Genomic DNA, 26,460 nt, shown 5'->3' with positions numbered 1-26,460 from the left:
CTGTCATAACTTCTTGCCCCAGAAGACTAAATAAAGTGCTCACCAGAATAAGGTCTTAAGTCAATAGAATGAATGCATTAGTAATCTTGTTATCACTGGTAAAATTGTCAGTTTTGTTTAGGGACCAGGGAGAAAAAGGCAATAACTCCAAAACAGTGGTAAGATCAGTCCTGTGCAAAACGTCATCAGTTTCACCGGTTAAGGAAATTATAATCTGTGAAAAACAACAACGTTTCTGATAAGACCTCAGTTTGTCTTGGGTGCATATTTTGATTGGTTGAAACACACGAGAAAGTATTCAGAACCCTTGGCTTTTTCCACATTGTTACATTGCAGCCTTATTCTAGAATGGCTTAAACATGTTTTTCCTTCTTAATCTACACAAATAATGACAAAGCAAAAAACAGGTTGACATTTTTGCTAATTTATTACAAATAAAAACAGAAATACCTTATTTATATAACTATTCAGACCCTTTGCTATGGAGACTTGAAATTGAGCTCTGGTGCATCCTGTTTCCATTGATCATCCTTGAGCTGTTTCTACAACTTGAGTGGAGTCCACCTGTGGTAAATTCAATTGATTGGACATGATTTGGAGAGGTTCACACCAGTCTACATAAGCTCCCACAGTTGACAGTGCATGTCAGAACAAAAACCAAACCACGAGGTCGAAGGAGGTGTCCGTAGAGCTCCGAGACAGGATTGCGTCAAAGGAAAATATCTGGGGAAGGGTACCAAAACATACCTGCAGCATTGAAGGTCCACAAGAACAGTGGCCTCCATCATTCTTAAATGGAAGAAGTTTGGAACAGCCAAGACTCTTCCTTCAGCTGGCCACCCAGCCAAACTGAGCAATCGGGGGAGAAGGGCCTTGGTCAGGGAGGTGACCAAGAGCCCGATGGTCAGTCTGACAGAGCTCTAGAGTCCCTCTGGGGAGATGGGAGAACCTTCCAGAAGGACAACCATCCCCGAAGCACTCCACCAATCAGGTCTTTATGGTAGAGTGGCCAGACATAAGCCACATTACAGCCTGCATGTAGTTTTCCAAAAGGCACCTAAAGGACTCAGAGACCATGAGAAACAAGATTCTCTGGTCAGATGAAACCAAGATTGAACTCTTTGGCCTGAATGCCAAGCGTCACATCTGGAAGAAACCTGGCACCATCCCTACGGTGAAGCATGGTGGTGGCAGCATCATTCTGTGGGGATGTTTTTCAGAGGCAGGTACTAGGAAACTAGTCAGGATCAAGGGAAAGATGAACAGAGCAAAGTACTTAGAGATCCTTGATGAAGTCCTGAGCCCTCTGGTGCAGGTTCTCAGACTGGGGCAAAGGTTCACCTTCCAACAGGACAATGACCCTGAAAATAGCTGTGCAGCGACACTCCCCATCCAACCTAACAGAGTTTGAGAGAAGCTGCAGAGAAGAATGGGAGAAACTCCCCAAATACAGGTGTGCCAAGCCTGTAGCGTCATACCCGCGAAGAATCGAGGCTGTAATCACTGCCAAAGGTGCTTCAAAAAGTATTGAGTAAATGTTTTTTTATTTTTTTTTATACATTTGCTAAATTTTCTATACCACTTTTTGCTTTGTCATTATGGATTATTGTGTGTAGATTGATGAGGAAAACAATTTAATACCTTTTAGAATAAGGCTGTAACATAACAAAAATTTGGAAAAATCCAAGGAGTCTGAATACACTGTACATACTACACACACACACACAAGGGTTTCTTTATTTTTTACATTGTAGAATAATAGTTAAGACAAACTATGAAGTCATGTAGTAACCAAGTGTTAGAATGCCAAGTGTGCAAAGCTCTCAACCAGCTTCATGAGGTAGTCACTTGGAATGCATTTCAATTAACAGGTGTGCCTTGTTAAAAGTTAATTTCTGGAATTCCTTTCCTTCATAATGCATTTGAGCCAAATCAGTTGTGTTGTGACAAGGTAGAGGTGGTATACAGAAGATAACCCTATTTGGTAAAAGACAAAATCCATATTATGGCAAGAACAGCTCAAAAGCAAAGGACAGTCCATTATTACTTTAAGACATGAAGGTCAGTCAATCCAGAACATTAAGAACTTTGAAAGTTTCTTCAAGTGCAGTCGCAAAAACCATCAAGCACTTTGATGAAACTGGCTCTCATGAGGACTGCCACAGGAAATGAAGACCCAGAGTTACCTCTGCTGCAGAGGATAAGTTCATTAGAGTTAACTGCCTCAGAAATTGCAGCACAAATAAATGCCTCAGAGTTCAAGTAACACACAGATCTCAACATCAACTGTTCAGAGGAGACAGCACGAAACAGGCCTTCATGGTCAAATTGCTGCAAAGAAACCACCACTAAAGGACACCAATAAGAGACTTGCTTGGGCCAAGAAACACAAGCAATGGACAATAGACTGGTGGAAATCGGTCCTTTGGTCTCAGTCCAAACTTGAGATTTTTGGTTCCAACCACCATGTCTTTCTGAGACGCAGAGTAGGTGAATGGATGATCTCCGCATGTGTGGTTCCCCCCATGAAGCACAGAGGTGGTGTGATGGTGCTTTGCTGGTGACACGGTCTGATTTATTTAGAATTCAAGGCACACTTAACCAGCATGGCTACCACAGCGATACGCCATCCCATCTGGTTTGCGCTTAGTGGGACTATCATTTGTTTTTCAACCAGACAATGACCCAACACACCTCAAGGCTGTGTAAGGGCTAATTGACCAAGAGGAGAGTGATGGAATGCTGCATCAGATGACTTAGCCTCCACAATCATCCGACCTCAACCCAATTAAATTGGTTTGGGATGAGTTGGACCGCAGAGTGAAGGAAAAGTAGCCAAGCGCTCAGCATATGTGGTAACACCTTCAAGACTGTTGGAAAGCATTCGAGGTGAAGTTGGTTGATAGAATGCCAAGAGTGTGCAAAGCTGTCAAAGGCAAAGGGTGGCTACTGTGAAGAATCTCAAATATAAAATATATTTTGATTTGTTTAACACTTTTTTGGCTGCTACATGATTCCATGTGTTATTTCATAGCTTTGATGTCTTCACTATTATTCTACAATGTAGTAGGTAAAAAAAGCCCTTGAATGAGCACGTGTCCAAACTTTTGATGGGACCTATACACATACACACAAGTATGTGGACACCCACATAATGGTCTGGGGCTGTTTTTCATGGTTGGGGAAATCTTAACGCTACAGCATACAATGGCATTCTAGACGATTCTGTGCTTTCAACTTTGTGGCAACAGATTGGTGAAGCTCTTTCCTGTTTAAGCATGACAATGCCCCCATGCACAAAGCGAGGGCCATACAGAAATGGTTTGTCGAGATCGGTGTGGAAGAACTTGACTGGCCTGCACAGAGCCCTGACCTCAACCCCATTGAAAACCTTTGGGATGAATTGGAACGCTGACCGCGGGCCTCACTAATGCTCATGGCTGAATGGAAGCAAGTCATCGCAGCAACGTTTCAATATCTAGTGGAAAGCCTTCCCAGAAGAGTGGAGGCTGTTATAGCAGCAAGGGGGGAGGGACTTCATATTAATGTTCATTATTTTGTAATGAGATGTTCAATGAGCAGGTGTCCACATACTTCTGGTCATGTGGTGTACTGTCTGCTTGCATAACAGTGTTGCTTTGACACATTACACACACATTCTCTCAAGAGACGCTGAAAGAAATTACTCCACTCCTGTGGAAACAAAATGAAACTTGTATAATTTCACTGCAAGAAATGCATAGTTGTGCAGGAATTATTATATTACATGTGAGAGGTTGTAGTCCTAGTCAGTGTCCATATTGCAGTTACTATTCTATTTAACCCATATTAACTTAAATGAGAAATATTCTGTTTATTCATGGGTACAGGGACACTCATGAGCAGAATATCAAAGGTTCATTTAAACAGATGATCCCGAATAATACCTTAAGTGGGCTAAGAGCTACTATCCAGAATACTGTACACATGTAAACGTGGTCTGTGAGGAGATTCAAAACACGCAACCTTTGGGATGTTAGACATTTGTTACAGGCCCACCCTTCCTTTCATTTTGTGGCTTAAGCAACCTATTTTATGTAACCATACCAAACACCACATCATACAAATTGAGTGTTCACGGTTTTCGTTTACCATGTTACGTGTAGTCTTAGAGACCAGGCTGAAATAAAATGTAGCCTGATAAGATACACATCAGCAAGAGCTTGTGAAATAATTGACAAGGTGATCTAGTTAGGTTTTATCAACGGGTAGTTAGCTACCTAACACCCACTCAAAATGTAAATACATTAGTGGTAATTTGTTTGGAGCCTAACGTAACTCGTTTGAGCAGGCAAGGAAGCTGGCTGATGATGCTAGCTAGCCGACTGATGCTAGCTCCGAATGAAACGTTGAACCCAATGACAGTATATAGGAAGGTTGAACCACGACGAGACAGCAAAACGAGAACAGTTTATCGGTCTATCCACAATTGCTTATTTTCGTTCCATTTCGCTGTTAGGTCCAAGCTGTAAATAATTATAAACGAGAAAAGTGTTGCCAATTCGGACGGAATGTCACCAACCTTGCTTCCCGGCCTCGACTCATCCGATGTGGGAAATACGCGTGCCGTTGATCTTTCTGCAGGTTACCTGCACGAGTGTCTGTCATACGACTTTCAGAGGCGATGAATCTTCAAGAGTTATAATGCTGATATCCATAGTGTCCGGGTAAATATCCTCAGTATTTAACTTGAAACGTTAATCGGTCGTCAGTGTTTCCCATCACAAAATAAATCAGCCTGATAAATGCAACTACTGTCTACTGCTGCGAGGTCCCCTTTTTACAGGTTCCACGCCCATAGTAATGACTAGAGGGCCACCCAATTAAAGCGCACGTTTAGCTTGCGACAACAGAGGAGGCGATACGTGTTTACCCAGCCCATTTGCTTCGTCCACCAGTGAAACGGTATATCCCGCAACAACAACAACAGAAATGCCTACATTGGCTATGGCAGTTGTTCAAAAACGCTACTTCTTTAGATGTTTTCATTTTATTGAACCCTTATTTTACCAGGTAAATTGACTGAGAAGACATTCTCATTTACAGCTACGACCTGGGGAATAGTTACAGGGGAGAGGAGGGGGGATGAATGAGACAAGCATAAACTGGGTATGATTAGGTGGCCATGATGGTATGAAGGCCAGATTGGGAATTTAGCCAGGACACCTGGGTTAACACACCTACTCTTACGATAAGTGCCATGGGATCTTTAGTGACCACAGAGAGTCAGGACACAGGTTTAACGTCCCATCTGAAAAACTGATCACATGGCATTCTATTTATTTTGAGCTGTATGGGCAGGAGACGATTCATTTTATTAAAGACAGCTATTAGCTATTTCCTATGAAATGATCTGGTCTACATCTCTAGCTACATCTCTCTCTCTCTCTGTGTGTGTGTGTGTGTGTGTGTGTGTGTGTGTGTGTGTGTGTGTGTGTGTGTGTGTGTGTGTGTGTGTGTGTGTGTGTGTGTGTGTGTGTGTGTGTGTGTGTGTGATACCTTAATAGAAAATGACTTAAGTAATAGTGAAAGTCACCCAGTAAAATACTACTTGAGTAGAAGTCTAAAAGTATCTGGTCCTATATGTACTTCGGTACAGTGATGGAAAAGTTACTAAAAATGTCATACTTGAGCAAAAGTTAAAAGTAAAGGTAAATGTAGACGAGATCAGAGGCAGTAAGGATGACAACGCATTATATTGATAAGAGCGTGAATATTACCATATTGCTGTCCTGTCTGAGCATTCAAAATGTAAAGAGTACTTTTGGGTGTCAGGGATGTATGGGAGTAAAAAATACATATTTTATTTAGGAATGTGGTGGAGTAAAAGTGTGTGTGTGTGTGTGTGTGTGTGTGTGTGTGTGTGTGTGTGTGTGTGTGTGTGTGTGTGTGTGTGTGTGTGTGTGTGTGTGTGTGTGTGTGTGCGTGCGTGCGTGCGTGCGTGCGTGCGTGCGTGCGTGTGTGTGTGTGTGTGTGTGTGTGTGAGAGAGAGAGAGTGAACAGCAAAAGGCAAAAAACTGCCTCCCATAGCCTTCCTTGAGTCACCACTTCCCTCTTGAGTCAACTGACTGACATAACTGTGAATAGGATGAAAGATTAATGATGAAATCTGATTACCCTAATCCATATAATAAGTGATGTTCTTTTGTAAAACTGTGAGTCCCTCCCAGCATCGAAGCTAAATGAAATGTACACCTTATCATTCCTTGGCTTGGCGTTGGCTCAAGATAACTACAAAGCAAATAGGTTACTGTAGATGCGTCACCACCACACACAAGGGAACCTCAAACTCCAGATTTGTAAATATAAAAAACAGACATGTATAGATTGAATATCCATACTTGAAAACAAACATGGTTGAAAACAGTCTTCTATTAAGTTTTCTAGACGGTCTTTGCATAATCTACTCTTCTGGACACAGAAGTGACCAGAGGGAGGCATACTTTCCACTGAACCCTACACTAAAAGAAAGACCTGCAAGAGTGAACCCTGTGCATGACTTGCAGTAGGCCCATCTATGATAACAAACATAGCAAAACAAATGAGTGCCTTTCTCATTGTGAAAATCATTAACCTGACCTGCAAAAAGACAATCCACTCAACTGTCCTCTGATTCAGGTTACCCTGAAGATATGATTAATTAATAATTTAATAATTAATTTGAGTTCCCTGCTCTAACTAATATTACATACATCTTTGTTTGTATAATTCATTTATATAATATCTTTTTTAAATGTACTAGCATGATCATAAATATACATCCAGGCCTATGTTTCAATAATAATGTATTTTATTTGTAGACAACAATCCTGGACTTTGGTCTTCAAATGTGGTATTTTCAATCTATGTAGCTATGCCAGAGCAACTTTTGGTCCCCAGGCAATCTATTATTATTCGGGGTGTATAATAATAGGATACATACAGCAGGATTTATGCAGTTGATCCAAATCGTCGAGGATTGGGTGAGCCATCCCCCATTCCACAGCGCGCGCGACCCACGAGCTCACTTTCCTCCGCCGAGCAGACAAGTTGGTTCCACATTTTTTAATGTGAAACAAAACTTGCATCTTGTTTTTTTTTTTTTACCCCTGACATTGCCATCAATATGGAAATGAACGGGAGCGCCGACAGAGAAAATGTAGGGGAGGTAAGTGATGATCTGTAGTTGCAACCTACTTAGCATCAAAGTAACAAGTTAGCTCACTTTCAAGAGAGGTAATGGACTGGCAGCAATGTTGCCATCCACAGTAGCCACTGTCGCCCGTTTAGCTAGGCTACCAAACCTGCCAATGTAGGCCTAACAATATAATAATGTTTGTAGACACAAAATACACTTTTACTGAAGCACACAATATTTGTTATTATAGTTTCCCTAAATGTGATAGCGGCTAGTCAGCTAATCTTGCTCTAAAATTGGTTGCCATGGTGCCAGTGTGAGTTTTTAGACTGCTGCGTTTAAAGAGGCGGAGGCTGTGAGATCCCTCACAGACAACTGCCCCACCTCTCATTTGTGGGATGTAAGCATCGAAGGCGATGCCATGATATGAAGAAGAAAAACACAACATTGTAGCTTAACTAAATGTTTTATCAACACAAAACAACCTGTTGTAATATCGTGCACCATAATTTTCTCTAAATATCTTTGTGTCTACAAGGTCTCCACCAATGAATCCTTATTTGGAACCATATTGGATGCAATTTTGGAAATGCTTCATTTTTTTTACAACCTTTTATAACACCATTTTACAATACCTTTTATAGCACAGAGATCAGATACATAACACCATTAAATTCTATCTAGAATTTTTCAAAATCATGTAATATATCCATTTATGGTAATCAACACATTTTCAGTTTGTAAGGGTTTTGGAGGGCACCCCACAATCTAACCTTGGCTATTGTTATAATAAATAAATGATTATAATCCTTGTTAGCAGAGCCCTTTAGTGCTTAGGATAGATTGTGTAGGTGAGGTTAGTCAGTTGAAATTCAGATTTTGTTTTGGGACAGTCTACGGATCAGACCAAGACTAGGCTTTTCCTGAAATGGCTGACATCTTTTGGCCAGGTCTCCGGTGAAAGTCTGCATCCCTTGAGGAGTTGTGTCTGTATGCACCTAAGTGGCCCAGTGAATAATGAATGCCCTTTGTGTTGGATCCCTGACACGATATTCCAATAAGAAACAGTTTCCTTTCTTTCATCACACATCCAATTTTAGTGGAAATAATTCTAAAGGGCTTGGTGTACGCATTTTGCTTAATGCATTTATGGTATTGAAATGATGGTGCTCAATCAAATACTTTCATTAGCAATTTTGTGTTAACTAGACCCCTGTAAAGTGTTTTTAATGACATTGTGTGTTCCCATTTCCCCAGTTATTGGAAGGTAGTTTAGTGTACTTATAAAGCAATAACACTTTACAGAGGGAGGAAATGAGCTTCATTGTGTCATCCCAACAGTCTGTCCCTGTCCCCCAAATAGCCCCTTTAAATTTCAGAGAGAGAGAGAGAGTGTGTGCGCGTGCGTGCTTGCCAGTATGTCTAGCTACTGTCCTGAGACTGTCACAGTTGAGTCACGGAGGACAGGATATTGATATCTTTACGCTCGATTCAATGTGCAATTGGTGTCATTTACAATATGTCTCCCCACAGTGAGAGTGAATAATGTCCCATGGACGCTGTGTAAATTGCTTTCTGTCCTCACAGAGGACTTTATTTAACTTGCACTGCCTGTGTCACGCCCTGGCCTTAGTATTCTTTGTTTTCTTTATTATTTTAGTTAGGTCAGGGTGTGACATGGGGAATGTTTGTGTTTTGTCTCGTTTTTGGTGGTTATATGGAAAAGGGGGTGTTGGGTTTAGTTTATGGGTTTGTGTTGAGTGAATGTTTCTAGGTATGTCTATGGTTGAGTGAATGTTCTAGGTATGTCTATGGTTGCCTGAGTGGTTCCCAATTAGAGACAGATGTCTTTCATTTGTCTCTGATTGGGAGCCATATTTTAGGCGGCCATAGGCATCATGTTTTTGTCGGGTCATTGTCTAGGTCTGTGTCTAGGTTGCATGTTTGCATTTCGTTCGGTTCTAGCTTCACGGTCGTCTATTTGTTGTTTTGCTTTGTTCGTTTTCTCCTAAATAAAGAGAAGATGTCTTTTTTACATGCTGCGCCTTGGTCCTCTCTCTCTCCCATGGTCAATCGTGACAGCCTGAGCTCAAATCCGAGTCTGGAGGTCCGCAAAACTACTATGTTTATTTTCTACCTGGTAGTTAATCGACTGATAAATGTTCTTGATTAGGCATAGCCAGTGGCGGTTTTAGCATGTCGATCTTGGTGGGACAAATGTAAACATTTTTGGGGGGATGCATGCCAGCAAAGCCACTAAACAATACATTAACTGCACTATAATGGTGATAAACGGAGCCCACAAACTGTTTGGGCCTACATAAAGCTGTCCCAACAGCAGAGCTTTCTTTTCAGCACCATGGAGTGAATCCTTACCACCGCTACACCTGGCTATCAGCGGAGCCTTGTCTGGCAGCAAAACAGTTCATTCAGCCTCATATACTGACTTTTTAAAAAACATAGCTGATATGACTGACTTGCGTAAACAAATGTGGTTTCTACTGACAATTTAAGATGTACAAACTATGGCATAAGGGAACCTTGAGCGGATACGAGGCAATCCGTCATTTCGATTAAGACATTAATGAACAAGCTAAGATGGACGTAGTCAATATAACTGTTTGTAAAGCACTTTTGAAATGTACAGCGACAGAATTTAGAACATGGGCCATTCTTGCAGTATTCTCCCTGTACACCAAGCCAAAACTATAGGATAAATAAAAGGGGCATATAAGCAGACAATGAAAGCTCTTACAATATTCGATGATGACATTTGTCTAAAACAGGCTATAGGCTACATGTGCACCACCAAGTCAGAACAGTAGGCTAAGTTATGAAGGGGAAAGAGACCAAATTATTAGGGTGAGACACATGGGTTGCTAACAGCTTACTACACAACATACACTTAGTATTACTTTCTTAGCTACAGTATACATATCTCCCTGGAATATTACATTATTTATGCAGCAGCATACAATACATTTTTGGACTCACCGTTGTGCTGTGCTCACTTGAACAGGAAGGTGGTACGGCGGTCCTTCTTCTGGGAAACTTTTGTCATGTAACTTTGTCATCGAAGTCTGGCATTCTCTTGATTTATGGTGCTTTCAAGACAACTGGGAACTCTGAAAAAAATAAAGTTGAATCATGATGTCAGTGAGCTTCAGGTCGGAGATTTAGAAAGAGGCCCGGGTTCCCAACTTGGAATTCCGAGTTGGATGACCGTTCAAAATGTATGTCCCGGAGCACGTTTTTTTCAGAGTTCCCAGTTGTCTCGAACTCACTGAAGTCAGAGATTTCCCAGTTCTGAGTTTCCAGTTGTTTTGAATGCAGCAGAAGTCATGCTTGATTGACAGCATGGCCAATGTATTCAACCTTTTCTGGCCCATGGTGTTGTGTGTGAATATTTATCCTTTTAAGCTTGGAAAAAAGACTCTTAAACCCAGACTTGGACCACACCCCCTCCACCAAATAGAAGGCAAGGGATGAAAAATAGTGATTGCTTTGCAACGCTTGCAGTTAGCCACTGATTCCTTCCAAACCACTCATTGTTGAATTTGCGATTTCCAATTTGTTGCGTAATGTTTATGTCCAATGTCTGATGAGCACCGATACGTTTTATCTATAATTTCTCTTCATATGATTGTTGATGATGACTGCTTGTCTAGCTTGCTAGCTAAGATTTTGAAGGTATGATGTTGACATGATCAGTCCAATCAAAGCTACAGTAGACATAACGGGCACTGATAATGTAAATCTATGGCAGCACCCAAGGGGGCTTGAACTTCCTAGCTCTCCCTGTAGATTTTGCAGTTACGTAGTGTCCCCATGAGTGACAGAACACTCAGCCAATCACTTCTCTGCAACTAGAGAAGATTACCAACCCCTACGCTCTGTATTAACTAAACATTTTTTTTACATTGTTTGCAAACTGATATGTGACACGTATTAATGCCAAAATCAAAATCAAATCTGGAAGACTGAAACAGGTTTCCCCCAAGAATTTCCTTGTATTTAGCACCATCCATAATTTCTTCAATTCTGACCAGTGTCCCAGTCCCTGCCGATGAAAAACATCCCCACAGCATGATGCTGCCACCACCATGCTTCACTGTGGGGATGATGTTCTCTGGGTGATGAGAGGTGTTGGGTTTGTGCCAGACATAGCGTTTTCCTTGGTGGCCAAAAAGCAACATTTTAGTCTCATCTGACCAGAGTACCTTCTTCCATGTGTTTGGGGAGTCTTCAAAATGCTTTTTGGCATACACCAAATGTGTTTGCTTATTTTTTTCTTTAAGCAATGGCTTTTTTCTGGCCACGCTTCCGTAAAGCCCAGCTCCGTCGAGTGTACGGCTTAAATTGGTCCTATGGACATATACTCCAATCTCCGCTGTGGAGCTTTGCAGCTCCTTCAGGGTTACCTTTGGTCTCTTTGTTGCCTCTGATTAATGCCCTCCTTGCCTGGTCCATGTTTTGGTGGGTGGCCCTCTCTTGACAGGTTTGTTGTGGGGCCATATTCTTTCCATTTTTTAATAATGGATTTAAGGGTGCTCCGTGGGATGATCAAAGTTTCTGATATTTTTTTATAACCCAACACTGATCTGTGCTTCTCCACAACTTTGTCCCTGACCTGTTTGGAGAGCTCCTTGGTCTTAGTGCCGCTTGCTTGGTGGTGCCGCTTGCTTGGTGGTGTTGCAGACTCTGGGGCCTTTCAGAACAGGTGTATATATATATATATATATATATATATATATATATATATATATATATATATATATATATATATATATATATATATATATATTGAGATCATGTGACCAATCATGTGACACTTAGATTGCACACAGGTGGACATTTTTTTAAACAAGTCATTTTTTTCATTTCACTTCAACAATTTGGACTATTTTCTGTATGTCCATTACATGAAATCCAAATAAAAATCTATTTATATTACAAGTTGTAATGTAACAAAATAGGAAAAACGCCAAGGGGGATGAATACTTTTGCAAGGCACTGTATATATATATTTTTGTAGCTATGGCTCATAACAGGTCGCCACTGCTCCTAGCCAGAGATTCGACTTAGGCCTACGTGGTGTTCTAGGTCTGAATCACTGCCTGATTCAAGGGGAATATGGTAAACCAACAGTGCTGCGAAGCCTTGAGGTCCGGATTTAATAATGGGAGCTACAGGCTATAGGTTACAGGCTAAGTTGGGTTGCATTGCATTGCCAATGTAATGTAGGTAAGCTACAGTATACTGTGCTTTGGAATAGCAGTGTTTGCATATGTTTCCGGTGGGATGTAAAACTTAAAGCCCTTCAGAGAACCATGAAAATTAAATACAGTTGTGTCGATCCCTGGGCTGGACACAGGCCAGAATCTGAGGTGAGCAGAGGAGACTGATGGGACATGATGGATGGAGAACACAGAAGTGCTAATGCAGAGAGATAGAGAGGCAAAGAGTGACACACATCCTGTAGCAGCATCCTCTTCATTTAAAACCCAACCACGCATCCTGCAAGTCAAGCAAGAACAGAATAAAATACATTCTGATGATAAATGCAACTTGGTCTGCATAAATGCTACACTCTGTTATCTTATATTCTTATAAGGATGGAATTTTCAGGATGTCGCCTAGTCTGGTTGCCATTCTTTTTCCTGACGATGCAGTTGGCTAAAGAGACAGAATTGTAACCATAGTGTACTGTACGTATCCCAGAGAGTGTCCCTTTTGTATAGCCTAGAGCCCAACCTGCCCCTCAGTCTACTAGGGAATAGCAGACTAGCACAACAACTGTCTGGCAGTTTAGAAAACCCCCATTCACAGATTAAAACACTGAGAGTAGGCATAGCTGTTCATTGATGCTGGTCTGGGGTTAAATGAGTTCACTTCTCACACAGTGGATTTTTTTAGTCAGAGTCAGCCCAAAGTGAGGATGAGCTTAAAGTCTGTGAAAGTCTATGTGCTTGTATGGTATATATCAACAGCCTAGTCTGGGTACCCAGATGAAGGAAAATGCATGTTTTTTGACTAATTACTTTTCACAAAAATTAAATTACATCCACAACTCTAAATATGTCTTTTATCAGGCTTCCCTAAACCGAGAATATTGCATCTGTGAAAGCTTTTATGGTATAGCCGTTCGACAGCATATAGTCTTGAGTGTCCAGATCTAGGAAAATGCAAGTTTTTAGACAAATTATACATTTTCACAGCAATAGTGTAGTATTCACAACTGTAACTTGTCTCCATCAGGCTTCCCTAAGGTGAGCTGAATTACCAATCCTTCGGGTAGAGACTGACAACGTTGGTGCAGTAACCCCCGAGAACATTGTGCGAAAGCTTGATCTACAGTGAAGAAAATGTATGTTTTTAGATGAGACGATTAATCTATTTTCACAAAAATAGTGTCATTCACAACTGTAATTGTTCTTCTTCATCTGGCTTCACTAAGCTGAGAACAGTGTGTAGAAAATGTTTTGGAGTCTGTGAAAGCTTGTGCTTACTTGAACTGAATAGAAGCACTTTCAATGGGAGTTTGAGGTTGTGGGGAGGGGGGTCCTACCAGAGTGCTGCAAGCCAGGCACTGCTGCCAGTATTTACTAGGACCAGATGGATTCTGCGGGGCTTTTTCAATGCCCCTATAAATGTAAAGAAAAGACAGACAACCTACAGAATCAATCAAAACAAAAGTGAGACATGTAGGCTACTAGGCTATACTAACAGGTGTGGCATGTCAATGATAGCCAGAAGAGTTGGCTAAAGTATAGGCTACAGATCTGGGACCAGACTACCTCAGCACATAGGCTAGCTGTCTTCCAGGTAGATCAGGTAACTGTGCTGTAACGGACTAGAGCATAGGAAACAGTTATGCCAGTTATCACTAGGGACTGCTTGGGCTGCAGTCAGTGACACATTTAATTCACACCTACTGTAGTGGGTTGGGCAGGTGGTGTTGAGAGGTATGCAGACAGAGAGTAACACCATATGATTTCCTTTGAGCGTTATTACTCAACTACGTGGGCAGCTATCTCCAGCTATTCTAAATGACTGCTGCAGCGACCTTCTACACTCTCTCAGTTTCTCTCCCTCTCTCTCTCTCCCTCACTTTCGCTCTCTCTCTACCCCTCTCTCTCTCCCTCTCTCTCTCTCTCGGGCTAAGAGAGCTGTTTATTTAGGCCTAGGCAAGAAACACACAGTTGAGTCTGGTCAAAGGCAGGATGTGGTGATTGTTCTCTAAGGTCTAATGACTGAAGAATTACGCTTGATATTGTCATATCCTGTCACTGAAAGATCTTCTGGGCTTTGAGACCAACATGTTACAGGGACGTGTTTTGTTCAGAGGTGGAGGGAGCACTTGGTTTTGTGGATGAGTGGAGAGGGGATGACAATTAACTGTACATTTAGCATTTGGCTTTATTGTTTTCCTTTTATTGATTATGCTGCCAAACATACCCTCGTAAAACTGACTATCCTACCGGTCCTTGACTTCGGCAATGTCATTTACGAAATAGCCTCCAACACTCTACTCAGCAAATTGGATGCAGTCTATCACATTGCCATCCGTTAAGTCACCAAAGCCCCATATACTACCCACCACTGCGACCTGTATGCTCTCGTTGGCTGGTCCTCACTACATATTCGTCGCCAAACCCACTGGCTCCAGGTAATCTATAAGTCTTTGCTAGGTAAAGCTCCAACCTTATCTCAGCTTACTGGTCACCATAGAAACACCCACCCGTAGCACACACTCCAGCAGGTATTTTTCACTGGTCATCCCCAAAGCCAACACCTCTTTTGGCCACCATTCCTTCCAGTTCTCTGCTGCCAATGACTGGAACGAATTGCAAAAATCACTGAAGTTGGAGACTTATATCTCCCTCACTAACTTTAAGCATCAGCTGTCAGAGCAGCTTACCGATCGCTGCAGCTGTACACAGCCCATCTGTAAATAGCCCATCCAACCAACTACCTACCTCATCCCCATATTTGTTTTTGTTTTTCTGGTCTTTTGCACACCAGTATTTCTACTTGCACATCCTCATCTGCACATCTATCACTCCAGTGTTAATTGCTAAATTGTAATTACTTCACCACTATGGCCTATTTATTGCCTTACCTCCTTTCTTCATTTGCACACACTGTATACAGATTTTTCTATTGTGTTATTGACTGTACGTTTGTTTATCCCATGTGTATCTCTGTGTTGTTGTTTTTGTTACACTGCTTTGCTTTATCTTGGCCAGGTCGCAGTTGTAAATGAGAACTTGTTCTCTACTGGCCTACCTGGTTAAATAAAGGTGAAATATAATAAATTATATAATGGATGCTGCACTGAATCTCTGTGCACTTCTTACATTTACAATAAAGGCTTATTTATAAAAAAATAAAAATTAAAAAAATTAAAAATGCAAAATATCCCTTTTCTCTCCTCTCTCTCTCTCCCTCACATGGGGATTGTTGAGCTGAATAATTCATAGTAACAAAATAGTGGACCGTCCGTTTTTTGGTCAGGCAGAATAACAATGGACCTGCAGAGTGATTGACTAACACTGCCTCTCCAGTAGAGAACGTCAGCGCAATCATATGCTAATACATGCTTTATTCGTTTATACTTTTCAATCGAGAGTTCTATTCAAATACAGAACTGTGTCAGTCAGTCGGTTGCTTTCTGTACTTTTAATAAAAAGTGAAGTATGTGTGTGTGCGCGTGTGTGTGTGCGGTGTGCACTTGTTTTTGGACCTATGCCATTGCTCATGCTCAATCATGCCAAATTACCACTATCATTCTGTTGTGTCAGCCAGCCTCAGCCAGCGATGAAGAAATTGAATGAGGCAGGTTTCCCAGACTGCAGTGTCAGTCCTATGGATAGCCTACACCTTCAGAACCTGTGGTCTCCCGGCTCACATAAGACCTATTGATTAAGGCATAAGGGCTGTCCTTGAATGTCCTCTGAGTGGGTTCAGTGTGTGAGAAGAGAGCAGGTGACCCTGGCAGGTTGTGACAGTGTTCAGCACAGAGATCACTGTGTTTCGCTCAAGTATTTGGTATTCATTAGGATCCACATTTAAAATGTCACACATAACCTACAATATCTAATACATGTTTTATTTAACTAGGCAAGTCAGTTAAGAACAGTGACGCCATACCCCGGCCAAACCCTAACCCGGATGACGCTGGGCCAATTGTGCACCGCCTTATGGGACTCCCAATCACAGCCGGTTGTGATACAGCCTGGAATCGAACCAGGGTCTGTAGAGACATCTCTTGCACTGAGATGCAGTGCCTTAGACCACTGCGCCACCCGGGAGCCCACTGTACATAGTACAGTGCAAATTACAATACAAGATATAAAAATTGGTTGTCTCTTCACAGTCCCCTTTGTGCAGTAAGGTGTTATTTTATCTGTTTGCATGTCTTGTGTTGTACCGATGAGTGTCTGTCACTTATCACAAGGACACGAGTGTGACGTCAGTTCTTTAGGAACACAGAGGGTATGTTTTTAAGATTTGTTTAGTTTGTGTGACCTTGCAATGCTTAGTGCACTAACTCTATAAAGGCTCACAGTCTGGGTTGTAAGGGTTTTATCTTGGTTTAATATGTCTATTAGGATTGATTCAATAGCATATCCTGATGGGAAGGATCCTGATCCAGATATTTTGTGAACATTGCACAGATGTGCAGCACAATAGGAGCCATGCCATAAATATAGGTCAGGCCACGCCCCAAAAAGCACAGGGGTACTTTAGATTTTTAAACGCATCTAGCCGGGTACAGTTTCCTCACATAATTGTAAAGCTCATCATATAGCCTAACCACCTCAACATTTAAGGGATATTGGGTGGCTAATCAACACACCAGCTACTGCAGAGAACACACCCATCTCTCTCCGGTTACTGCACCAACGTTGCCAGTTTCTTCCTGAAGGCATGGTAATTCAGCTCAGCTCTGTGGTAAATTAAAGGGTTCTGTTCTCCCCTTCCTAAAACAGAACCCCTGACTGTCTCTCTCTGCTGTAAAGCCTACCGCCCCTCTCATCCACTGTCTCTATTCCTGGAACAGAGGGAAGGAAGGAAGATTGTATGTACACAGCACTGTGACACAGCACTGACAATTTAACAGCCAGTCCTCCACAGCTGTTGGAGAGAGGGGGGATACATGCATCCAATGGTTCAATGTCATTGAATGGTTGTTAATGCATTGGAGATGGTTTAGCATGACGTCAAGTTCACTTTCATCAGGAAGCCTAGTTGTTCAGTCATTGCAAAACATTTAGTCAGCAGCACTTTAAAGATGGAATCCGCATTAGGGGAACAGCGCCATTGTCCGCCCCAGCAGCTTTCTTCTAGTTTTTGTTCTGTGGACTTATCAGAGGTGTGGTGCATCGAGCAGTGTGATGATAAAAAAAATGCAGTGCATATTCTGCTGTTCTATCTCCAGGCAATGATGGCCAAGGGGGAAAAAACAGTGTTCGTTGTTTGCAGTAACTGCTTTGTTGTTGTAGCATCCCAAACGGATGTGGCAGTTTCACCATTAACGATTCCAGCTTTAGGATCAGGGGCCTCATTTATCAACCGTGCGTAAATGTTGTACTAAATCATGGCGTACATGGAGACTCTATGATTTTCGTTCGCAACAAATTATTGGGATTGATCAAACTGTCGCACGCATCATATACTGTATATACTGTATGAATGTTTTCAATTAATAATCCGACCATAATATATTCGTGGGGTCGTGAACGAGCGCTACAACCCGCCTGGAAAACGCCCTCCATTCCCTATTTTACGGTAACATAACGCCCTCATTTGCTGTATGATTTAGAGGTGTTGGAACTTGGCAATGATAATTAAAAATATATATATCGCAATGGCAAATGTCATCAGATTTCTGTAGAGGTGTGGGCAGAATGTTTTAATCTTTTGCAGGGACTTAAAAAAAAAAAAGCCAGGTGTAGGGAGTGCCAAACACCTGCTGCGCATTCTGCAAGATTGATTGACCTTTCGAACAATTTATAAGTAAATGCTACTACAGCCAACACTTCTATACAAAATACGAATTCCTGTTCAATATTTAGTTTATCAATAGATTGTATTTCTATCTCCTGCCTTGATATAGGCTCTGAGATTAAATAGGCTATTATGTTCCGCTCCTATCTCACAGCAATGCTGTAGCCTACAGTCTGTTTACTTTCGCGCATAGGTGGCTATTGAATGAGCGATGGATAAATGGTAGCCTAATATTTGATGTGTAGCGAGAATAAAAAAGTCATGTCAGAAAAAGAGCAATATGACTATGATTTAGGCCTATATAATACAATTAAAATAAATATATTAGGCGAGATGCTGTTATGCGATCTTCTTACCAACTGCAAATGCATCTGTTTTATCACTAGGCAAACGAGTAAATGTTTTTATTAGCCTACCATTATTATAATTCCTGTGCATCAAACACCTTCATGTACACCTAAACAACAACATTTGCTTGCAATACAGTTGATCAACTTTTGTGCACATATGGTTTGAGATTTGCGTGGAGAAGCGCACACTTTCCTGTCAAGTTCAAAATGGATAAATACCGACCTTTGTGGGAAAACTGACGCACATATTTTTTGTGCGCACGCACTTTGATAACTGAGGCCCCTGAACAGAACTCGGTGGGAGCTAAATGGAACATAGTCATCAGAGCAGCCCTGAACTCCCCATATGACCTGCTATTTAACATCATCAGCCATAGAGGAATCAATACCTGGAGGAACTGATTCATTTAATCATACATCCTCCATTCATCTCAGACATATAATATGACTTTAATGTATTCATTATTCATTTTACGACATATACAAAAATATAATGCATTCACATTCAGTAGGCTACTTAAATGATCAGGTTGACAAAGGGAATGTACAGTTCCCACACAGGGCAGGAACAAAGTAGCAGTATCCCTTCACGACCAGAGATCCCTGTCCTGAAGTGTCCTCGACCTGCACCTGGTGTTGTTCCTCTGTCCCGGAAAGTCCTCACTAACCCCACAGCCACAGTGTTGGGCCACTAGCGTGTGTTTGTAAACATAGACAGGTTTGCAATGTAAACATACAGATAGCATGCAGTGTAACTGGGTGAAGGGGTGTAGGTGCGTAGTGTGTGTGTTAGGGGTGTCGGGGTTGGGGGGATATCCGCAGAGATGAGCTCATAGTCTAGGACTTAGCCAAGGTGTTTGTGTGTTTGCCTGCACTTAATGGGAGTGTTTGTTTACTCATGACATGGATGTTTCTTTCATAATGCCTTTACTGTTATAATATGATAGTGGTGCATATGATAACAGCATTAACACATCATAGATGATCACTGACTATGTTTGGTCTCATTGTGAGATGAATCTTGCTAAGCTAAACTTCCACCTAAAAAGCAAGTCTAAATCATGAATTGATGTCAATGGGAAGTTTATGTGAAAACGTGCATTATGTGCATGTTCTTCAACAATATAACCAGGTGTATCTGATTGTATTGTTGACATGTGTTTGTGTCTCCAGGTCCCCCATACAGGTGTCTGGCACGGTGGCAGCCCCTCTGCTCTCCTGAACATGAACCACTATGCCAATAAGAAGAGTGCAGCAGAGAGCATGCTGGACGTAGCCCTGCTCATGGCCAACGCTTCCCAGCTGAAGGCTGTCCTGGAGCAGGGGCCAGACTTCTCCTTGTACACTCGCCTCATCACTCTCATCAGCATCTCCCTCAGCCTGCAGGTCACTGTGGGGGTCCTCCTCATCTTCATCGGTGAGGATAACAACACTGTATCTCTGGGGGACATTTTTACAAAAAGCATATTGAATGCAACACTTTTGCGTTTGCATCAAATAGGCCTACATTAGACAGTTGCATTCTAAACCTGCGTAATGATTGCTGTATTATGGACTCTTTTGACACTAGCCCCGCTCATGCACGCTATCTAAATGGAGCCCCTTGTGTCTCTCAATCTTCATGAGCCTTTTGTGTCTCATCTTCATCAGTGAACATGTATTTTATAACTTCCTCCTCCCTCAACACTTTGTGTTGACCTTAACTGAGGATGACCTCATACCTATCAAGTCCAATGTTTCCTGACATACAACCAATTACCTACTGCAGCGTTGCTGAGGTGCTGTAGCCATGGCAACCAGGCATGTGACCAGGTCAGAGTTCACCGGGTTTTAGTGCTGCTGTCAGCAGGCTGACCCAAGAGACGGCTGTGTGTGCGTGCTTGCGTGCGTGCGTGGACGTGTTTAACTATTCTTGTGGGAACCAGAAGTCCCACAAGAATAGTAAACAAACAAAAATTTGACCAACTGGGAACATTTTGTTGGTCCCCACAAGGTCAAATGCTATTTCTAGGGAGTTTGGGGTTAAGGTTAAAATTAGTGTTAGGGTTAGAATTACGTTAAGGGTTTGGGTTAGGAGCTAGGGTTAGGGTTAAGGTTAGGGAAAATAGGATTTTGAATGGGACTGAATTGTGTGTCCCCACAAGGTATAAGACTGTGTGTGTGTGTAATGATGAAGATGGGGGTGTTGAAGATTGAATTCTTCAGGTGTGACCGTACAGGCTGACAGTGACCTTGATCTTCAGCACTGGACAGAGACTGCTCTTCATCATGTCTACATCACAGAGACTGCTCTTCATCATGTCTACATCACAGAGACTGCTCTTCATCATGTCTACATTACAGAGACTGCTCTTCATCATGTCTACATCACAGAGACTGCTCTTCATCATATCTACATTACAGAGACTGCTCTTCATCAAGTCTACATTACAAAGACTGCTCTTCATCATGTCTACATCACAGAGACTGCTCTTCATCATGTCTACATTACAGAGACTGCTCTTCATCATGTCTACATTACAGAGACTGCTCTTCATCATGTCTACATTACAGAGACTGCTCTTCATCATGTCTACATTACAGAGACTGCTCTTCATCATGTCTACATTACAGAGACTGCTCTTCATCATGTCTACATTACAGAGACTGCTCTTCATCATGTCTACATCACAGAGACTGCTCTTCATCATGTCTACATCACAGAGACTGCTCTTCATCATGTCTACATCACAGAGACTGCTCTTCATCATGTCTACATTACAGAGACTGCTCTTCATCATATCTACATTACAGAGACTGCTCTTCATCATGTCTACATTACAAAGACTGCTCTTCATCATATCTACATCACAGAGACTGCTCTTCATCATGTCTACATCACAGAGACTGCTCTTCATCATGTCTACATTACAAAGACTGCTCTTCATCATGTCTACATCACAGAGACTGCTCTTCATCATGTCTACATCACTGCCCTCACGTTTGCTCCCATGATTTCTGCACCATGTCACTCTGGTTTAAATTGTATTTTCTTGTGAAACCAGATAGTTAATGAATGGTGCAGGTCACATCACTGTAATTAATCTCTTACAGTCTCTGGTAGGAAAACACTTAGGATGTTCAGCCGATATGTTTTTAACCACTCTCTCTCTGCATTAACACTCATTCACTAAGTCACAAGGCTTCTTTACTTTTCCACTAGTGAACTCCATTTGAAGGGGTCATGTGTCGGAGAGATACTGAACCTGCATGTCAGAGAGCCATCACACTCTCCCCGTTTCTCTCACCCGTCCCTCTTCTCCCTATTGACCGTTGCTCAACCCATACCTCCACTCCCCCATCCTCTCATTCTCTCTTGTTCCTCCCCAAACCCTCCCTATCCCTTCTCCACCTCCCATATCTCCTCTACCATTCCCTTTGCCCTGCTTTTCGCTCTTCATCACCCATAATGCATCTGCTCCTCATTCCTGACCCTAGAACCTCGCCTCCCCTTTCCCCCTCAACCCCCATTCCTTCCCATTCTCTTTCCCTCTGACCCCCCTTAACCCCCTCCTCTCTGTCTTTGACCATTCGAACTGACTGTTCAAACAGCTAACACACAGCTCAGACACCCATACCCCAACAAACATGCCACCAGGGGTCTCTTCACAGTCCCTAACTCCAGAACAGACTCTGGGAAGTGCAACGTAATGCATAGTGCCATGACTAAATGGAACTCTGTTCCACATCAAGCAACTCAAGCAAGCAGTAAAATCGGATTAAAAAAACTGATAAAACAACACCTCACAACACAGACTGTGAAGAGACACATGCACTCTACACACACACACATTGTGGTGTTGTATTATTGTAGTATTGTACATTTTATATTGTACATTTGTTATAATAGATAAATATTGTAGTCATGTCTTGTATGATGTATAGTTTTATTTATGATGTAGGCTGTTGTTTTGTTGTGATGCAATTGTTTTATTCTTGTTTGGACCCCAGGAAGAGTAGCTGCTGCCTTGGCTAATGGGAGTTCTATTAAATACTAAATTGGTGGTGCGTGCTGTGAATGCCCTACATACCATCCCCCCTGGCCTGGGCCAGACACAAACAGCCAGAGACACAGGCAGGGTTTCTCACACCGTTTAACATCTTATAATCTGCCCCCCACACACACATGCACGTACACACCATAGGAGGTTGGTGGCACCTTAATTGGGCAGGAGGGGCTCATGGTAATGGTTGGAGAAGAATAGGTGGAATGGTATCAAATACATCTAACACATGGTTTCCAGGTGTTTGATGCCATTCCATTAGCTCCATTCCAGACATTATTATGAGCTGTCCTCCCCTCAGCAGCCTCCTGTGGAACACAAGTACATAAGATGATCAGAACACCTACATCCACTACACACATTCATAGATACCATTAACCCACTGTAAAAGAATAGACGTAGCTCTTTCCAGCAGTCAAATGACCAAATCGCCCTCTAGTGGTCTCCTGGGTGGAACGTTGTTAATATTTTTAATAATTTCATAATTAATAAACATAAAAAACATTTAAACAATGAAAATCTGGTGTTTCTATGTCAAACACTTTTGTTATATTTCAGTCTTCTGTGATGTATATAAAGCTTCATATTGGGATGCACACTCAAAATTGAATACATTTCAACTCTATATCTGACATGGTACAGCCCATAGCCATGTGTGTGAGGTGTACAGTATGTGTTTGTTTCAAAGTAGATTTGTTTAAGACTACCAAGAACACTCTGTGTGACCCTGATTTTAGCCCACTGCAGTGTTAAGCTATTCTTTTTGTTCTTTATACTCACTGTGTCCTGGTCACACATATGTTTCCTCTGAGCTGAGCAGCAGAGAGTCCGGGGTACACGAGGACCAGGCCTGAGAGACACTTATACAGAGCACCGAGTACAAAGCAGTATGTCACTGGATTGGCTCCAGTCCCGGGCTAGTCGCTATCACTCAATCAGGATTATACTTTTTATGTGTGTGTAGAGTTATCTGTGTGTATGTGTGAGAGAGGGAGTCTATGTGTTTGCGAGTGCGTGCTGTGAGTGTTTGTAAAGCTCATCTGTACCAATTTCCCCTGTTCTCTCCACAGTGCGGTGGAACCTGAATGACCAGAGTAAACACTTCAGGCTGAATGTAATGGAGAACCTGGCCACAGGCCTCGTCTTCGTCATCGTAGTAGTCAACGTCTTCATCACTGCCTTTGGAGTACAGAAACCCAATCAGAAAGCCTGACCAGGACACAGAAATGCATCACCACCCCCTTAGGTACAAACACACACACACACACACACACATTCTCTCTTTCTCTCTTCTCCCCTCTCTCAAACTCAAACAGGAATTGTTTGCACTTTCCCTCAATAGTTTGTCCATGACTCAGCAGCTGTCCTGTTCTCCGTATCTCCTGACCTCCTAAACGCCCATGCTCCCCCAACCTGACCCATAAACACTCACTGTTCCAGGACTCGACGGAAACTTCCACTAGAAAACACCCACCAACAAAACTCAACTACTGTCTTTTTACCAGTCCAGAACCCTTTTGTCCCGATGAGAGAGGTTTGCTTTCATAAACAACACTGTGTGTTTGTGTAGGAGACCAACAGGAAAACAGAGACAACAGCCATGTGACCTCAGTGTCTGCCCCCTGCCCTGTACTGTAGTTATCCCCAGCAAGCAAGCACACACACTTTCCCTATCTCTCTGTCACGCTATCTCGCTCACTCTCACACACACATACTCCGAGCCACAGCATTGAGGAAGGCTGAGCCCTGAATGTAAATTTTTTATCACATTTATGAGGTGAAAGGAGGACGTCATGGGTCTTGTTCAGACAGCCTGGGCCACTGTGCCTGACGGGTCTAAAGAGCACATGTATGGAAAAAGAGTCTGTGCCTCACTCTCAAAACACTGACCTTTGCTTAGCTAAACATAGAGAACACATTCAGCTTGTCTCGTAGTCTCGTAGTATCATATCAACTGCATTTAAATAGAACAAATCGTTGCAGCATTGAGCAGCAGTTGATGTGAAACTTGATCAATAAAAGAGCTAGGATTGCACTACATCAAGGATTTGCAATATCCCGGCTAGATGTGCCACTGCCCTGTGTAGGGTGCTGTCTTTCGAATGGGACGTTAAACGGGTGTCCTGACTCTCTGAGGTCATTAAAGATCCCATGGCACTTATCGTAAGAGTAGGGGTGTTAACCCCGGTGTCCTGGCTAAATTCCCAATCTGGCCCTCAAACCATCATGGTCACCTAATAATCCCCAGTTTACAATTGGCTCATTCATCCCCCTCCTCTCCCCTGTAACTATTCCCCAGGTCGTTGCTGCAAATGAGAACGTGTTCTCAGTCAACTTACCTGGTAAAATAATGGTAAAAAAATAAAAATAAAAAAATAAAAATAAAACTGATAATCTTGTCTCAGACCAAGACACATATAAGAGCTGTGAGAAGAGTGCATGGTTATTTTGGCTGTGTGGTGACTCACTATCACTATCATCAGATAGAGAAAGAACTGCTAATTAAAACTGAGGCCTTGATTAGACTCAGTACTGTTACGCATACACAATTAACATCTCACTTTCTCAGACTCTGTACATCCTTTTACCATTCAGTCTCCAGCATTGAATACACAGCTCATGGTGAAGAATTTCATTGGTTAGCTTAATGTAATAGAAATAGCAAAAGAAAATCTAGTTTGACGGTTCTGTTCTTACCGCTCAAAATAAGATCATATTGTATTGTAATCCTAGGTTTGGCAGGGACACTCATAGCTGCTATTCTAGCTATGTACTGATGGAGTCTGAGGGAACATGACACCATAACCTAATGATACATTCCCCTTTCTTTCCCATAGCTTCCATTGCTAACCATAGAATCACACAGACAGACCATGATCCAGATAGTGACACACAAATCCACTCTAGCCAGGACAATAGACAGATCTATAAACATTTTGTATATCTATTGCTCTCATGCACTGTATCTGGCTCTAACTCAGTGTAATACCCCTGAGTTGGTTGGAGGAGTCTGGAATGAAAAGAACTTCTGAAGAATTTCAAATTCAGATGCGCATCATCATCATCATGGCTGCAGATCATTCTAAGTGGGACTAATAGCTGTCTGTTGGGACTGGGAGTACTGGGTTTCAAACAGAAAAATCACTCGAGTGACACCCTCCCCACTCCCTCACCACTCCGATCCGCCACTCACCATCCTCCCCATCTGCTCTTTGATCTGGGTCTCCCTACAGACAGAAACAGATATGGAAACACACAGCTCACTGAAGCAAAGCTGCTGAGAATAGACACCAGGAATCTGACTGCCACAGAGAATCATCATCTACCAGACGTCACTCATCATCTATCTTACTGTAACCAGTAAGGGTACTAGAGGAGATTCCATAGAGAAATACACATGTTCACTTGAACTGCAGAATAGTAACCACACCTGTCCGGAAGTGTAAAGCTGCTATGGCACTTGTGATCATCTTCATAGCAGCTCATTTCATCATCCTCTTATCTGGCCTGCAGATGTCTTTGGGCTAGGTCAGGAGTGCCCTCTAGTGGTATTTTTGGTGCTATTGCAATGATGTGAAATCTTTGTATTACATTGTCAGGTTACCACTCTCACAGATACGTCCTGCTCTGGTAATAAACGAACATCCAAAAAGCATCAAACTGCCTGAAGAAGTGCTGCTGGCTTCTGTAATGTGTAAGTGTGTTATTTGTGTAAACCAATCATATTTTTGTGTGAGGTTTTGTATTGTTTCCCACCCCTGATTTACTCCTAAACAAGTCACACCAAAATTAAATGTTAAAAAGGACAGCTGTTACTAACACGAGCAATGAAATGTTAAAAAGGACAGCTGTTACTAACATTAGCAATGTTTTAGCATGTGTGTACAGGTATGTGCAC

At 42.1% G+C, this 26,460-nt stretch overlaps 2 protein-coding genes across 12 annotated transcripts in view; one reads left to right on the top strand and one right to left on the bottom strand.

Annotated features, from left to right (window-relative positions):
- LOC129861020 (serine/threonine-protein kinase WNK2-like) overlaps nt 1-4,922 on the bottom strand; it is an 89,742-nt gene extending 84,820 nt beyond the window's left edge. For 3 of the 9 annotated variants that reach the window (XM_055932037.1, XM_055932034.1, XM_055932035.1), the window contains exon 1: nt 4,562-4,920. The gene's annotated coding sequence lies outside the window, so the exon portion shown is untranslated. Of the gene's footprint in view, nt 1-4,561 lie in introns of all 9 variants that reach the window. The other 6 variants (XM_055932032.1, XM_055932033.1, XM_055932036.1 and 3 more) reach the window with 5 other exon arrangements.
- A 2,094-nt stretch (nt 4,923-7,016) lies between these two features.
- LOC129861019 (ninjurin-1-like) overlaps nt 7,017-26,460 on the top strand; it is a 40,921-nt gene continuing 21,477 nt past the window's right edge. Inside the window, exons 1-4 of one of the 3 annotated variants that reach the window (XM_055932030.1) lie at nt 7,017-7,186; nt 19,693-19,936; nt 23,633-23,808; nt 23,905-26,357. In XM_055932030.1, coding sequence (XP_055788005.1) covers nt 7,145-7,186; nt 19,693-19,936; nt 23,633-23,775 — 429 coding nt within the window. In that variant the 5' untranslated portion in view covers nt 7,017-7,144 and the 3' untranslated portion in view covers nt 23,776-23,808; nt 23,905-26,357. Of the gene's footprint in view, nt 7,187-19,692; nt 19,937-23,632; nt 23,809-23,904; nt 26,358-26,460 lie in introns of those variants that run through there. The other 2 variants (XM_055932031.1, XM_055932029.1) reach the window with 2 other exon arrangements.

This window comes from Salvelinus fontinalis, chromosome 8, assembly GCF_029448725.1.
Source record: "Salvelinus fontinalis isolate EN_2023a chromosome 8, ASM2944872v1, whole genome shotgun sequence".
NCBI lineage: Eukaryota > Metazoa > Chordata > Actinopteri > Salmoniformes > Salmonidae > Salvelinus > Salvelinus fontinalis.
This window is presented reverse-complemented; position numbering and strand designations above follow the sequence as displayed.